The sequence below is a fragment of the Octodon degus genome, unplaced genomic scaffold (assembly GCF_000260255.1).
Source record: "Octodon degus isolate 3935 unplaced genomic scaffold, OctDeg1.0 scaffold00276, whole genome shotgun sequence".
Lineage (NCBI taxonomy): Eukaryota > Metazoa > Chordata > Mammalia > Rodentia > Octodontidae > Octodon > Octodon degus.
This window is the reverse complement of record NW_004524852.1, coordinates 1,659,937-1,672,319: the sequence shown is the minus strand read 5'-3', so window position 1 is coordinate 1,672,319 and position 12,383 is coordinate 1,659,937. Positions and strand designations below refer to the sequence as shown.

Genomic DNA, 12,383 nt, shown 5'->3' with positions numbered 1-12,383 from the left:
TTTTTTTTTTCAGAACCGGGGATTGAACTCAGGCCCTTATTCCACTGAGCCAGCTCCCCAGCCCCTAAAACTTTTTTAAAAATGACTTTTTCACTTTTTTAAATTGAACATACAGACTAATGGGTTTCATTCCGGGAATTTGTACATGTATATAGCATATTTTGATCAGTTTCACCACCCATCACCCTCTTTGCCCTGCTTTCCTCCATTAATTTTTCTTTTATTTATTTGTATTTTTGCGTTATCGGGGATTGAATTTAGGACCCTGCACTTGCCAGGCAAGCACTTATTCTACTGAGCTATCTCCCCGATACTAAGCTTTCTTTTACTATCACTTTCTTCTTTAAAAAAAGAACCTTGAGCTATAGTGTATGAGAAACAATTGGATAGGATCCCGTTCTGGAGGCCTGTGCAGTTAACTAGTATTTTTTTTGCTTTGTAGTTCAGGCTAATCTTGAATTCACGACAGTTCTCTTGCCTTAGACTTCCCAGTACTGGGGTTAGAGGCATGTACTGCCATGCCTTACCTCTTGGAGTAATTTCTGTGAACTTTAGGATCATGAAAACCAAGTACTTCTTGAGTTTATTGTTAATACAGATTGACCAGTGTATTTAACCACAGTATTTTGGTCACTAGCAGAAGTAGAAATAGGCTTTTTCCAGACAAAATGGACACTCACTGGGCATGGTGGACATGAGGCTGAGGCAGGAGGGGAAAAGAAAATGGACACAGGACAAAGCAGTAAAAGTCTTGAGCTTAGATTCAGAATAACAAAGCACTTTGTATAAAGAGTATTTTTTTTGGGGGGGGGGCACATGCCTGTGCCTGTAATCCCAGCACTTGGGGGGCTGAGGAAGGAATATAACTAAATTTGATGCTAGCCTGGGCTACAAAGTGAGCTCAAGTAGAGCCTGAACTACATTGTGAGATCCTGTCTCAAAAAGACACACAGGTGGTCGGGGAGATGGCTCAGTAGGATAAGCGCTTCCCTGGCAAGTGCAAGGGCCTGAGTTCAGTCCCTGGTTCCGCCAAAACACACACGCACGCACAAAGTGCATTTTAAGTATTTGTGTAAGCTGGACATGGTGGTGTAAACCTTAATACTGAATTGTGGGGCCAGGGAGATGGCTCAGTGGAATAAGCGCTTGCCTGGCAAGCGCAAGGGCCTGAGTTCAATCCCCGGTTCCGCAAAAAAAAAAAAAAAAATACTGAATTGTATAGAAAGACACTGACTCAAAAAGATGGGGGGAAAAGGTAGATACTTTCGCTAGACAAAGTAAAGCTTCTAGAATTTATTTTCCTTCAATTCATAATACATAAATTGGGCTTTGAGGTGTTGAAAATACTCCAGACATGCACAGCAACAGTTATAGTAAGACCCTGACCTTAAGGTTTTATATGGTCTTCAGTTTAGAAGCCAGAGGTTCTGAGTATATATGCTACAATTGATTGCATTTCAGAAAGTTATGAATAAATACTCATACATAAGTCTGACTTGATGTTCTCATTTCATAGGAAAAGGCTCATCTGTTTCTGAAGAAAAAGGTGAATCTGATGATGAAAAGCCAAGGAAAGGAGAAAGACGATCATCCAGGGTCAGACAGGTAACTCAGAAACGTCCTAAAGCATTTAGTCACTTCCTTGAGTGATGGCTTAAATATTTCCTCTTTCTTTGCCTCTTCAAATTGTTTTGGAGTTAATATTGCTAGATTTCTGGATGTAGTTATTTTCTTTTCTTCTCACCCCCCCCAAGGTAATATTATATAAAGGCTTCATAGTGGACAGACACTATACACTGAGCTGCATCCCCTTGCCCTTTTTATTTTATTTTGAGACAGTGTCTTACTAAGTTGCCCAGGCTGGACTTGAACCCAGGATTTTCCTGCCCTGAACTCCCCAAGTATCTGGGATTACTGGCATGTACCATAGCCTCTGACTTTTCATCCTTTTCATGTTTTTGTTTACTTGGGAGGGGTTATTTGGTTTGGTTTGGTTTTTTTTTTTTTTTTTTTTTTTTTTTTTTTTTTTTTTTACCTGCTCTAGCCTTCATATTTCTAAGCAAATACCTAGTTTAAAAAAAATTAGGAGGCTGGGGAGATAGCTCAGTAGAATAAGTGCTTGCCTGGCAATTTCAAGGTCATGAGTTCAATCCCCAGTACCGCCAAAAAAAAAAAAAAAGTAAAAAAAAATTAGGGGCCAGGGAGATGGCTCAGTGGAATAAGTGCTTGCCTGGCAAACATAAGGACCTGAGTTCAATCCCCAGTTCTGCAAAAAAAAAAAAAAAATTAAATGGGGACTCACCTATATTCTTTTTACTGGAGGGTATTCTGTGCAATGAGAGGTCATCTATATTTTTAAAGCACATTACTAGGGGCCGGGGAGATGGCTCAGTAGACTAAGTGCTTCCCTGGCAAACTCAAGGGCCTGAGTTCAGTCCCCGGTCCTGCCAAAAAAATAAATAAATGAATAAATAAAGCGCATTACTAGACAAGGTGTGGCATAATTACTCAGTTAAAACCTTCAAAGCTGTATGAAATAATTTGAAGTATGATTAGAACTATACAAGCTGGATGTAGTGGCTCATGCCTGTAATCCCAGCTGCTCAAAAGACTTTAAGATATAAGACAGGAAGATTTCAAGTTCAAAGCTAACTTGGTCAACTCTGCAAGATCCAAAAAAGGATTGGGAATGTAGTTCAGTGGTAGAGTATCTGCATAGCATATGTGAGGCCCTGAGTTTTCAATCCCCAGTACCACAAAAGAAAAAAGTAGGGGGGGTGGGGATACAAAAAAATGGCAGGAAAAAAGGAATGAATACATCAAAATGATGTAAATTCAATTCCAACCTGAACTACATGAAGAGACACTGTTTCTGTCTCTGTCACTCTCCTTCTTTCTCCCTCTCTCCCTCCCCCCCATCTATCTATCTATCTATCTATCTATCTATCTATCTATTCCCCCCCCTCCCATATTGCTAGGTTAGTGGTTAGTTTGTTTTTGTCTTTCTGAGACAGGGTCTCACTATGTAGTTCAAGCTGACCTTAAGCTGTCTTTGTAGCCCAGGCTGGTCTCAAACTCATAGCCATCCTCTTGTCTCTGCATCCCAAGTATTGGAATTATAAGTGTGCCACGCCTGGCCTTCTACATATTATGTTCTTGTTTCTTTTTAAAAGCTTGAAGCTATGAAATGAACCACTACCTAATTGTGATATACTCCTGTAATCCCAACAGTGGGAAAGACTTAGGCTAAAGGATCACAAGTTCCAATCCCTCCTAGGCAATTTAGTCCCTATCCTAAAAAAAGAATAGAGATGGAGTTTTAGCTAAATGGTAGAGCATGCTTTGGTTTGGTTCCCTAGTACTACTACTTGGGTTGCAAAGACAACCCAAGTAGTAGTTTCATTATTGTGTTTCTTTTAGTTCATTCTGTTTTATTTCCTCTCAGGCATCCTTGTTAGTCATGAGTATTTATTATCACACCTCTCTGTGACAGTTAATGGTATATATCACTGAATTTCTCCTTCCTAGCATTTTTTTTTAATGTATGTATGTATGCATGTATGTATTTAGTACAGGGTCTTACTACACGGATCACACTCAGTGATCCTCCTGTTTTCAGCCTCCCAAGTGCTGGAATTACAGGCCCTCGCCACCACATCTAGTCTCAGTTGCTGTCTCAGCGTGCCCTAGGGGCAGGGCCGGCATGGCACTCCGGGCTCAAACCCCAGTCCCTGCATCTGCCTAATCAGGTGCTTTAATCCACTGAGCTATCTGGCTGGCCCTCTTCCTAGGATTATGGTGGGGGTTTTTTGGGGGTTTTTTTTTTTGTGTGTGTGGAACTGGGGATTGAACTCAGGCCCTTGCGCTTGCCAGGGAAGTGTTTATTCTACTCAGCCATCTCCCCAACCACCCTAGGATTATCTTGTGATACTTTTTTTCTCCTCTGTTGATTGTGAACAAATATATTTGGAGCCATTGTCTTTATCTTTTGTTTCAGGCAAGGGCAGCTAAGCTATCTGAGTACAGTCAGACTGCTGAAGAAGATCAAGAAACACCTTCCAGAAATCTGAGGGTTAGAGCAGATCAAAATTTGAAAACAGAGGAAGAAGAGGAAGAAGAAGAAGAGGAGGAGGAGGAAGAGGAGGAGGAAGATGAGGGACAAAACCCTAGGGAGGCCCCAGTTCTAAGACAGTTTAAAGAAGAAGATGAAGAGATACCCAGAGCAAAACCAGAGGAAGTGACGGAGGGAAGACCCAAAGCCACAAGATCCCAGGAAGAGGGTAGAGAAAGAGTAGAGAAAGGAGGACGAGTCACACGATCCCAGGAAGAGGCCAGAAGAGGTCAACTGGCCAGGCAGCAGCAAGAGAGAGAGATACAAACAGTTTCTCCCCCTGAGGAGGAAGAAAGAGAAATAAAATCTTCACAGGGCTTGATGAAAAAATCACAATCCCCTTCCCCTCCTCGACTGACTGAAGATCTAGGAAAGGCTCCTCTTGTGCTACAGCCAGAGCAAGCTGCCAGTGAAGAAGAGACTCCCCCACCACTGCTTACCAAGGAAGCATCCTCTCCACCACTTCACACACAGCTACAGAACGAGGAAGAAGTAGAGCCTGTGGAAGGCCCAGCTCCTCCGGTCCTCATTCAGTTATCCCCTCCTAGTGCTGATGGTGAGACCAAGGAGCACACTGTCCAGTTGGTGGGAGGCCTGTCTCCTTTGTCCATTCCTGCAGACACCAAAGCAGAATCTCCAACAGAGAAAGTGCCCGAGGAAAGTGTCCTGCCCCTAGTTCAGAAAAGCACATTGGGGGAATACTCAGCTCCCAAAGGGGTTGAGTCAGAAAAATCTGAGTCAGAAAAAGCTGCCCAGCCATTCCCTCTAAAAATGGAAGAACTAACACCAGCCAGAGGGATCACTGATGAATCTTTGAAGCAGTGTTTTGAACAGAAGGAAAGCCAAGGGGCTTCTCTTTCTCTTTTTCCAAGCCACAAATTAAAACAGTCAGCTGACTCATCCTCAAGCCGGTCCTCATCTTCATCGTCCAGTTCTAGATCCAGATCTCGCTCTCCTGACAGTTCGGGCTCTCAGTCTTACTCACCTCCAAGATCCAAGCAGAGAGAGGTGTCCCAGGCACATGTTCACACTAACCCTCATGCTAGACCCCAGACAGGTTCCAGGTCAACATCAGAGTCCAGGTCACGTTCCCGATCCCGTTCTCGTTCTGCATCTAGCAGTAGCAGGAAAGTGAGTATAAAATAGTCTTGCATGAATTGATGTTCTGTCTATATGCCAGTGCTTTTTCAATCAGGAATAGGAAAAACAGTCATTCAGTCCCCGGTTCATTGATATTTTCGTTTCACTTCAAATTTAATTTTGTTTATTGTTCTCTAACTGGGTCCTTTTTTATTATGAGTCCTTTTGATTTTAAAGAATGTTAAATCCATTTTATTCACCCATCTATATAAATGTATGTCCAGTATATGCCATATAACGGTACTTTTCCATACAAAGTGTTTCATTTTATTTCTTTAGTCTCTGAGCCCTAGAATCTCCAGGGACAGCAACACCAGCTACGTTGAAACCAAAGATCCCATTTCTGGTCAGGAAGTTGCAGGTCCACCAGTACCACAGCTGCAGGTCCTTGAGCCACAGAAGAGGACACCAACCCCCTCATCCTCTATCCAAGGGAGGCGTCTGAGCCAGCCTGAGCCATCTGAGAAGCATGTGACCCAGAGGGTACAGCCTGAGCGGGTAGGCTACCATGGTCCCTTTGGAGAGGCATGATTTTCCCTTTTGTCTTACCTTTAGAATTGAAGCTAGTCTGGACAGGGCTTAAGAGAAATACTGGAATATGTGCTAATTCTACTTAACTTCTTTCCAACTCTCTGGTTCATAAAAGCTTTTTATAAGTACATGCAGTAGGAGACTCATCTTTAGGCCTCTCGGGGTCAGTTCTTCCTCAGCTCTCTTTCTTTTATCTGCCCAAAAGGAAGCCTTTTCTCAGTTATCCTGAAAAAGAATTCTAGCTGGGTGTGGTGCTGCATTCCTGTAACCCTAGCACTTGGGAGGCTGAAACAGGTGGAACACCACAGGCTTGCGTCCAGGAGTGATGTAGTGAATTTGAGGCTAGTCTGAACTACACAGTGAGATCCTATTTGGAAAAAAAAAAAATTTAGGGGTTAGGGATCTAGCTCAGTAGTAGACCATGTGCCTAGCATGCATAAGGCCCTGGATAGAGAGTAGAAATTCTTAAATACTTACCTTTAAAAGGGCCACCCAAATTGCTCAGTGGATTAAAGTGCCTGCAAGCAAGGGCTGAGGTTCAACCCACAGGCCTACTGTGCTGGCCCCGCCCCCAGGGCACACTAATTGAGACTGGGTGTGGTAGCACACACCTGTAATCCCAGCTCTTGGGAGGCTGTAAACAGGCGGATCACTACAAGTCCAATTAGTAGGGAGACCCTGAACACCCTGTAGACCCTCCCCTAAAAATACAAAAAATACAAAAAAAAAAAAAAAAAACACTTCAAGTTGTAGTCTGTGCCTATTGCACAATGAAATAATGAAGGTAGAGGGAGGCTGGTACTGTGTATATTGTGCTCTGCCTTGCAGCTCTAGGGTGAAGAAAAAGAACCAAACATTTAAATCTTTTGTTATCTTTGGTTTGCTGTGTTCTCACAGGGAAGCCCAAAGAAGTGTGAAGCTGAAGAGGCAGAGCCCCCAACTGCCACACAGCCTCAAACCTCAGAGACTCAGACTTCTCATGTATCAGAAACAGAAAGGATTCATCACACTGTGTAAGTGATAAATTTTGACTGGTATGTAAATAAGGAATTATGAGTGTGAGACAGGTCTTTGTTCCCTAAGGGATTTTAACTAAGCAGTCCTAGTTTATTGGGTTTGGTTTTGTGGGTTTTTTTTGGTAGAACTGGGAATTGAACTCAGGCCCTTGTACCTGCCGAGGAAGCGCTTATTCTGCTGAGCCATCTCCCCTGCCCCTCTTTTTTCTTTTAAAACACGAAGTCAAATGTATCTGGACAAATGCTAGACTTTAGTTACCATGCTGGAAGTTGCCACTGAACTCTTGTTTTTCCCCTCCATTATTGAAGATTGAACCCAAAGCCTTCATACTGAGCTATATGCCCAGCCTTTGTTTATTTTTTAGGAGACAATCTCACTGAGTTGCCTTGGATGGGCTCAAACTTGTAGTCTTACTGCATCAACCTCCCAGAGTGCTGAGACTGTAGGCATGCATCACCATCCCTGGCTAAGAACATTGAAGGAAGTCTGAAAAGTGGTGGTGAGGGAATAAGGAAAACATCTGTGATCAGCATTCTGAACACCTTCAAGCAGCAGGCATCAGAGGCCTCTGCTTTCCCACTCAAGTCAGTATAAGGGAATTGATGCAGAGAATCCTAATTCAGTCTTTAACTCACATTTACCAGCTGCACCTGAGCCCAGGAATAGTTTAATAAATGGTACTGAGGGTCTGTAAAGACTAGCACCAATGGGGCCCGGGGAGATGGCTCAATGAAATAAATGCTTCCCTGGCAAGCACAAGGGCCTGAGTTCAATCCCCAGTTCCACAGACAAAAAAAAAGAATAGCACGGGTGTGTTATTAGTTTGTACATTTTTCCTGATTATTGTCCGTCATTGCATTAAACATGTCTGTGCTCTTTTATCACCCAGTATAGCAAAATATGAAGTTCCTATCAAGTCACAAATTTATTCTTGGGTCCCTTAGACCTTTGATTGATCTTATAATGTGAGTTTTTAAATCATTAAGTCCTAAAGAAATACTTTTATATGAGGTAACGTTTGTAATTCAGTAGGTACTGTATGTCATTCATTATTCTGAACTTGTTATTAAAGGTTAAGCCATTGAACCAAAATTCCTGGCTCCAAACTTTTATGGAACATAGAAATTGGAAGCACTAAGAGAATAAAATGACTTAGCTTTTTAGACATCTGAAATTCTGAATTGCTGTGGAGTTGGCTTCAAGTTGTTCCATAGTTCTTTTAATGTTGTAATAACATTACTATGATCAATATTCTTTTTCCATATGTATAGTAGTTTGATGGTTTACATCCTTCTGAGAGCTTCAGATTGTCTTTTGATTGTCTTGAGTGTTGGAGGGTGGTAAGCAGTTGACATGATGTTTTCTTTGTGATGTTGATAGTTTTTGTCTCTGCTGCCATCTCATAGCCATGTATTTTTGATTTGGAAGCCAAAAATTCACTCTTTTTTTAAAAAGTTTTCTTTTCCCTCCTTTTGAGGTGGGTATATTCTTTGGAAAAAGTTTTTCTTCTAGGACCATAAAATGAAAACTCAGTGGATTTTGGAAAGTATTAAGGATTCTTCAGCTACATCATCAATGAGAAAATGGGGTGATATTTTACCATCTTTATAATTTTAGGCATAATCTCTGCCCTCCCCTCATTCTGTGAAATACAAAGTACATATTGATGACCTGCTGCTTATTGGGCCTAAGAAATTGTTCCCTGTGTATCCTAAGAAACAATTTTCTAAAAAGTTCTTTGCCATCCTTAAAATTCTGTGAGTATAAGATCCTAGCAACAGAAAAGCATTTTATGTTGTTTTGATTTTTTTTTTATTTTTGGCGGAACCGGGGATTGAACTCAGACCCTTGCGCTTGCCAAAGAAGCGCTTATTCCACTGAGCCATCTCCCAGGCCCCAATTTTATGTTGTTTTGAATCACCTTTATTTCTGAACTTTACCATTCAAGTCCAAGGCAAGTGAAGCTTATAGTCATATACAGAGCTTTTCTCCCCAGTGACTAGTGGTTTTGATCTTCATTTTAGGCCATGTGGATTCCAACAAAGTACCATAATAACTAGTTGCTGGGGCCGGGAATATGGCTCAATAGAATAAGCACTGGGCCTGAGTTCATTGCCCGGTTCTGCAAAAAAAAATAAAAATAAAAATAACTAGTTGCATCCTGGGCACATAATGAGATTGGCTATTTTGCCAGCTAAACCCCACAGCATCCTATATTTTAGAAATGGAACCTATACAGCCACATCTCATACACATCTCTCTTACCTGATTTCCTTCTTCCTTGCCAGATAGTCTCAACAGCCTAACAAAAAAATATGTACAGTCAGATATGGTGATGCATGCCTGTAACCTCAGCACTGGAGAGGCTGGGCCAGAAAGATTGCCCTGAGTTTCAGGCCAGCCAAGTTTACATAGTGAATTTGGCCCAGCCTGGACTACAATAGTGAAACCTATCTCAAAAATCAAAAAAAAGCCAGCCAAATAGCTCAGCAGATTAAAATGCCTGCAAGCAGACACAGGGGCCAGGGTTTGATCCTGAGCCTGCTGGCCCCACTCCCAGGGCATACTGAGCCCGCAATTGAGACTGGGCATGGTGGTGTGCACCTGTAATCCCAGCTCTTACAGGCTGTAAACAAGAGAATCACTATGAGTCCTATCTAGTAGTGAGGCCCTGAATACCCTGTAGACCCTTCCCTAAAATACAGAAGAAAAAAAAAAAAAAATCAAAAAAAGGACTGGGAATATAGCTCAGTGGCACAGTGCCTGCCTGGCAAACAAATTCCTGAGTTTGATTTCCTGGTTAAAAAAAAAAAAGACACCAGACATGATGGTGCACACCTATAATCCTAGCACTTGGGAGACTGAGACAGAAGGATCATATGAGTTCAAGGCCAGCCTGACCTACATAGAAAGACCCTGTCTCAAAAAAGAATAAAGACAGAATGCCTTAATTATATGGAATAGTCCTCCACATGTTGAACGTGGTTCTAACATTGAATTTGGTAAACGAATGTTTTGAGAAGTTTTCCTATATTTCAGCTGATTTGCAACATTCCTCATAGTGTTTTACCCCTCCAGAGTGCTAGGGTTCACAGCGTGGCAGTCTCCTGGAGGTCCTGGCCAATTTAAAAATGGGATCAACTGTATTAAAGGAACGTTTGTGACTTAACCTTGATTTTCTAGTGTATGTCAACAAGTCACATGACTTTAAGGTAGGGGGGTGGGGGGAAGCAGTAAAATGTTTTTGAAAAATTATACTACCAGGGGCCGGGGAGATGGCTCAGTAGAATAAGCACTTGCCTGGCAAACATAAGGGCCTGAGTTCAATCCCTGGTTCCGCAAAAAAAAAAAAAAATTATACTACTTTGGGACTGGAAAGATAGCTTGGCAGTCTAAAGAGCCTGCCTCAAAAGTGCAAGGACCCAGGTTCAATACCCTGTACCACATGCCATGCCAGCCCTGTGCCAAGCCAGCCACAGAAACCATGTGTGGTGGTGCACACCTATAATCCCAACACTGGGGAGGCTGAGACAGAAGGATCACTATGAGTCTGCGCTGTGTAGTGAGACCCTGTACCAAATAAATAAAAGATTTAAAAAATCTATGCAATACCTTGTCAGGCATGGTTGCTCATGCCTATAATCCCAGCACTCCAGAGGCTGAAGCAGGAGAATCGTTGCAAATTAGAGGCCAACCTAGGCTACAAAGTGAGTTCAAGGCCAGCTTAAACTGCAAAATGAGACCCTGTTTCAAAACAAAATGAAAATTAGACTACTTCAAGAACCTCTCACCACTTGTAAGAGATTGACTAATTTTTTTGCTGCTTGGTTAAACCTGTTCTTATTCGGATTGTGCCTGAGGAATTCTGAATTTATGAGGTAAGGTATCTTTTTTGTTTGCTTAGAGCAGAGATTTGTGAGCTATTAGTTTTATTTCAACCAATCCTGCTTCAAAAATCTAGTCTTCATCCTGCTATGGATATCACAAAAATGTCCTCATACAGCAGAAATATCCTCTTTACATTGAAAAATAGCAAGGGTTTAAAAAAAAAAAAAAAAAAAAAAAAAGATGTGTGGGCAGCTCTATCATTTGGCAGTAGTTAATTTAAACCTGAATTAAAGGTCAAGTGTGGTAGCCCACAGCTGTAATCTCAGCACTTAGGAGGCTAGGGCAGGAGGATCACTGCAGGTTTGAGGCCAACCTGGGCCACACTGGGAGACCTTGTCTCCAAAAGCAAACAAACAAAAAAATGAGTTTTTTGAAATACAGTCTTTGGTGTATGTGAACCAAGTAGGGCGTAACAACTTCAGGCTCTTGGTTCTCTGCTTATTGTTCTTATAGTAGGAAGGAAGTGTTTCCAATATAATGGTGTAATTGATACTCCCCAGGGGACCTTCAGTAACAGTATCCAAATGTTGGGGGCATTGCGGGGAGATGGCTCAGTAGAATAAGCGCTTGCCTGGCAAATGCAAGGGTCTGAGCTCAATCCCTGGTTCTACACAAAAAAAAAAAATAGTTGCTTTTTTTTTTTTAAAAGCATGATTCAAGCAGGGCATGGTAGTACATACCTGTAATCTCAGCTGTTTGGAGGGCTGAGGCAAAAATATCACAAGTTCAAGGCTAGTTTGGGCAATTTAGTGAGCTCCTGTCTCAATTTTAACAAAGGAACTTAGTATGTAACTTGTCACTCCCTGGTTCACTTATCAGCACCACACACAAACACACATACACACACAATTGCATTCAGTAGAGTTTGTTCATTGAATTTTTTTTTTTTTTTTTTTTTTTTTTTGCGGGCCTGGGGAGATACCTCTGCAGTCTTTAAGTGCCTATCTGGCAAAGTGCAGGGACACATGTTCAATCAAGGACACAGGTTCAATCACTGGTACCACACCCAAATGCCAGCCCTGCCATGGGTGCACTCCGCAGCCGGCTGCTAAAACTGGGCATGGTAGCATGCCCCGCCAGTAATCCCAGCACTGTCACGCTGAGACAGGAGGATAATTGTGAATCCAAGCTGCATAGTGAGACCCTGTACCAAATAAATAAAAAATAAAAAAATTTTGCTCTCGTAAGCACAAGATCTTGAGTTAAATTCCCAGTACCGAAAAAGAAAGTTAAGCTTATATAGTCGTGGGTTATCTTGGAACTAACTAGTAAGCTCTTGAGGGTATCAAGTCTCGATATTTCTTAAATTTTCACACTAGGTCCTCTGCATCTCATGAATTTTCTTTTTTTTTTTTTTCATGGAACCGGGGATTGAACTCAGGTCCTTGCGCTTGCCAGGAAAGTGCTTATTCCACTGAGCTATCTCCCCAGCCCCTCTCATGAATTTTCTATGATAACTAAAAACATACATGTCAGTAGGAATTTCCTTTTCTCTTAATTTCTTTAACTTTCATTTGCATATAAATAGTGCAGTGTTACTACCTTACAAGTAGTTCCATCCTTTGGTCTATGAGTACTTTGCATGCTGTTTAATAATGGGTAATTGTCCCCACCATTCTGCCATTTCTAGTATGTTTTCATATTTGTCAGATTTCAGCAACATCTGTGCAAGAACTTAAGGGAGAGGGAAAAGGGG

At 41.8% G+C, this 12,383-nt stretch overlaps 1 protein-coding gene across 3 annotated transcripts in view; it reads left to right on the top strand.

Annotated features, from left to right (window-relative positions):
- Acin1 (apoptotic chromatin condensation inducer 1) overlaps positions 1-12,383 on the top strand; it is a 46,168-nt gene that overhangs the window by 18,618 nt on the left and 15,167 nt on the right. For 2 of the 3 annotated variants that reach the window (XM_012512805.2, XM_023706919.1), the window contains exons 5-8: positions 1,517-1,605; positions 3,998-5,242; positions 5,531-5,749; positions 6,680-6,795. In XM_012512805.2, coding sequence (XP_012368259.1) covers positions 1,517-1,605; positions 3,998-5,242; positions 5,531-5,749; positions 6,680-6,795 — 1,669 coding nt within the window. The remainder of the gene's footprint in view (positions 1-1,516; positions 1,606-3,997; positions 5,243-5,530; positions 5,750-6,679; positions 6,796-12,383) is intronic. The other variant, XM_023706920.1, reaches the window with a different exon arrangement.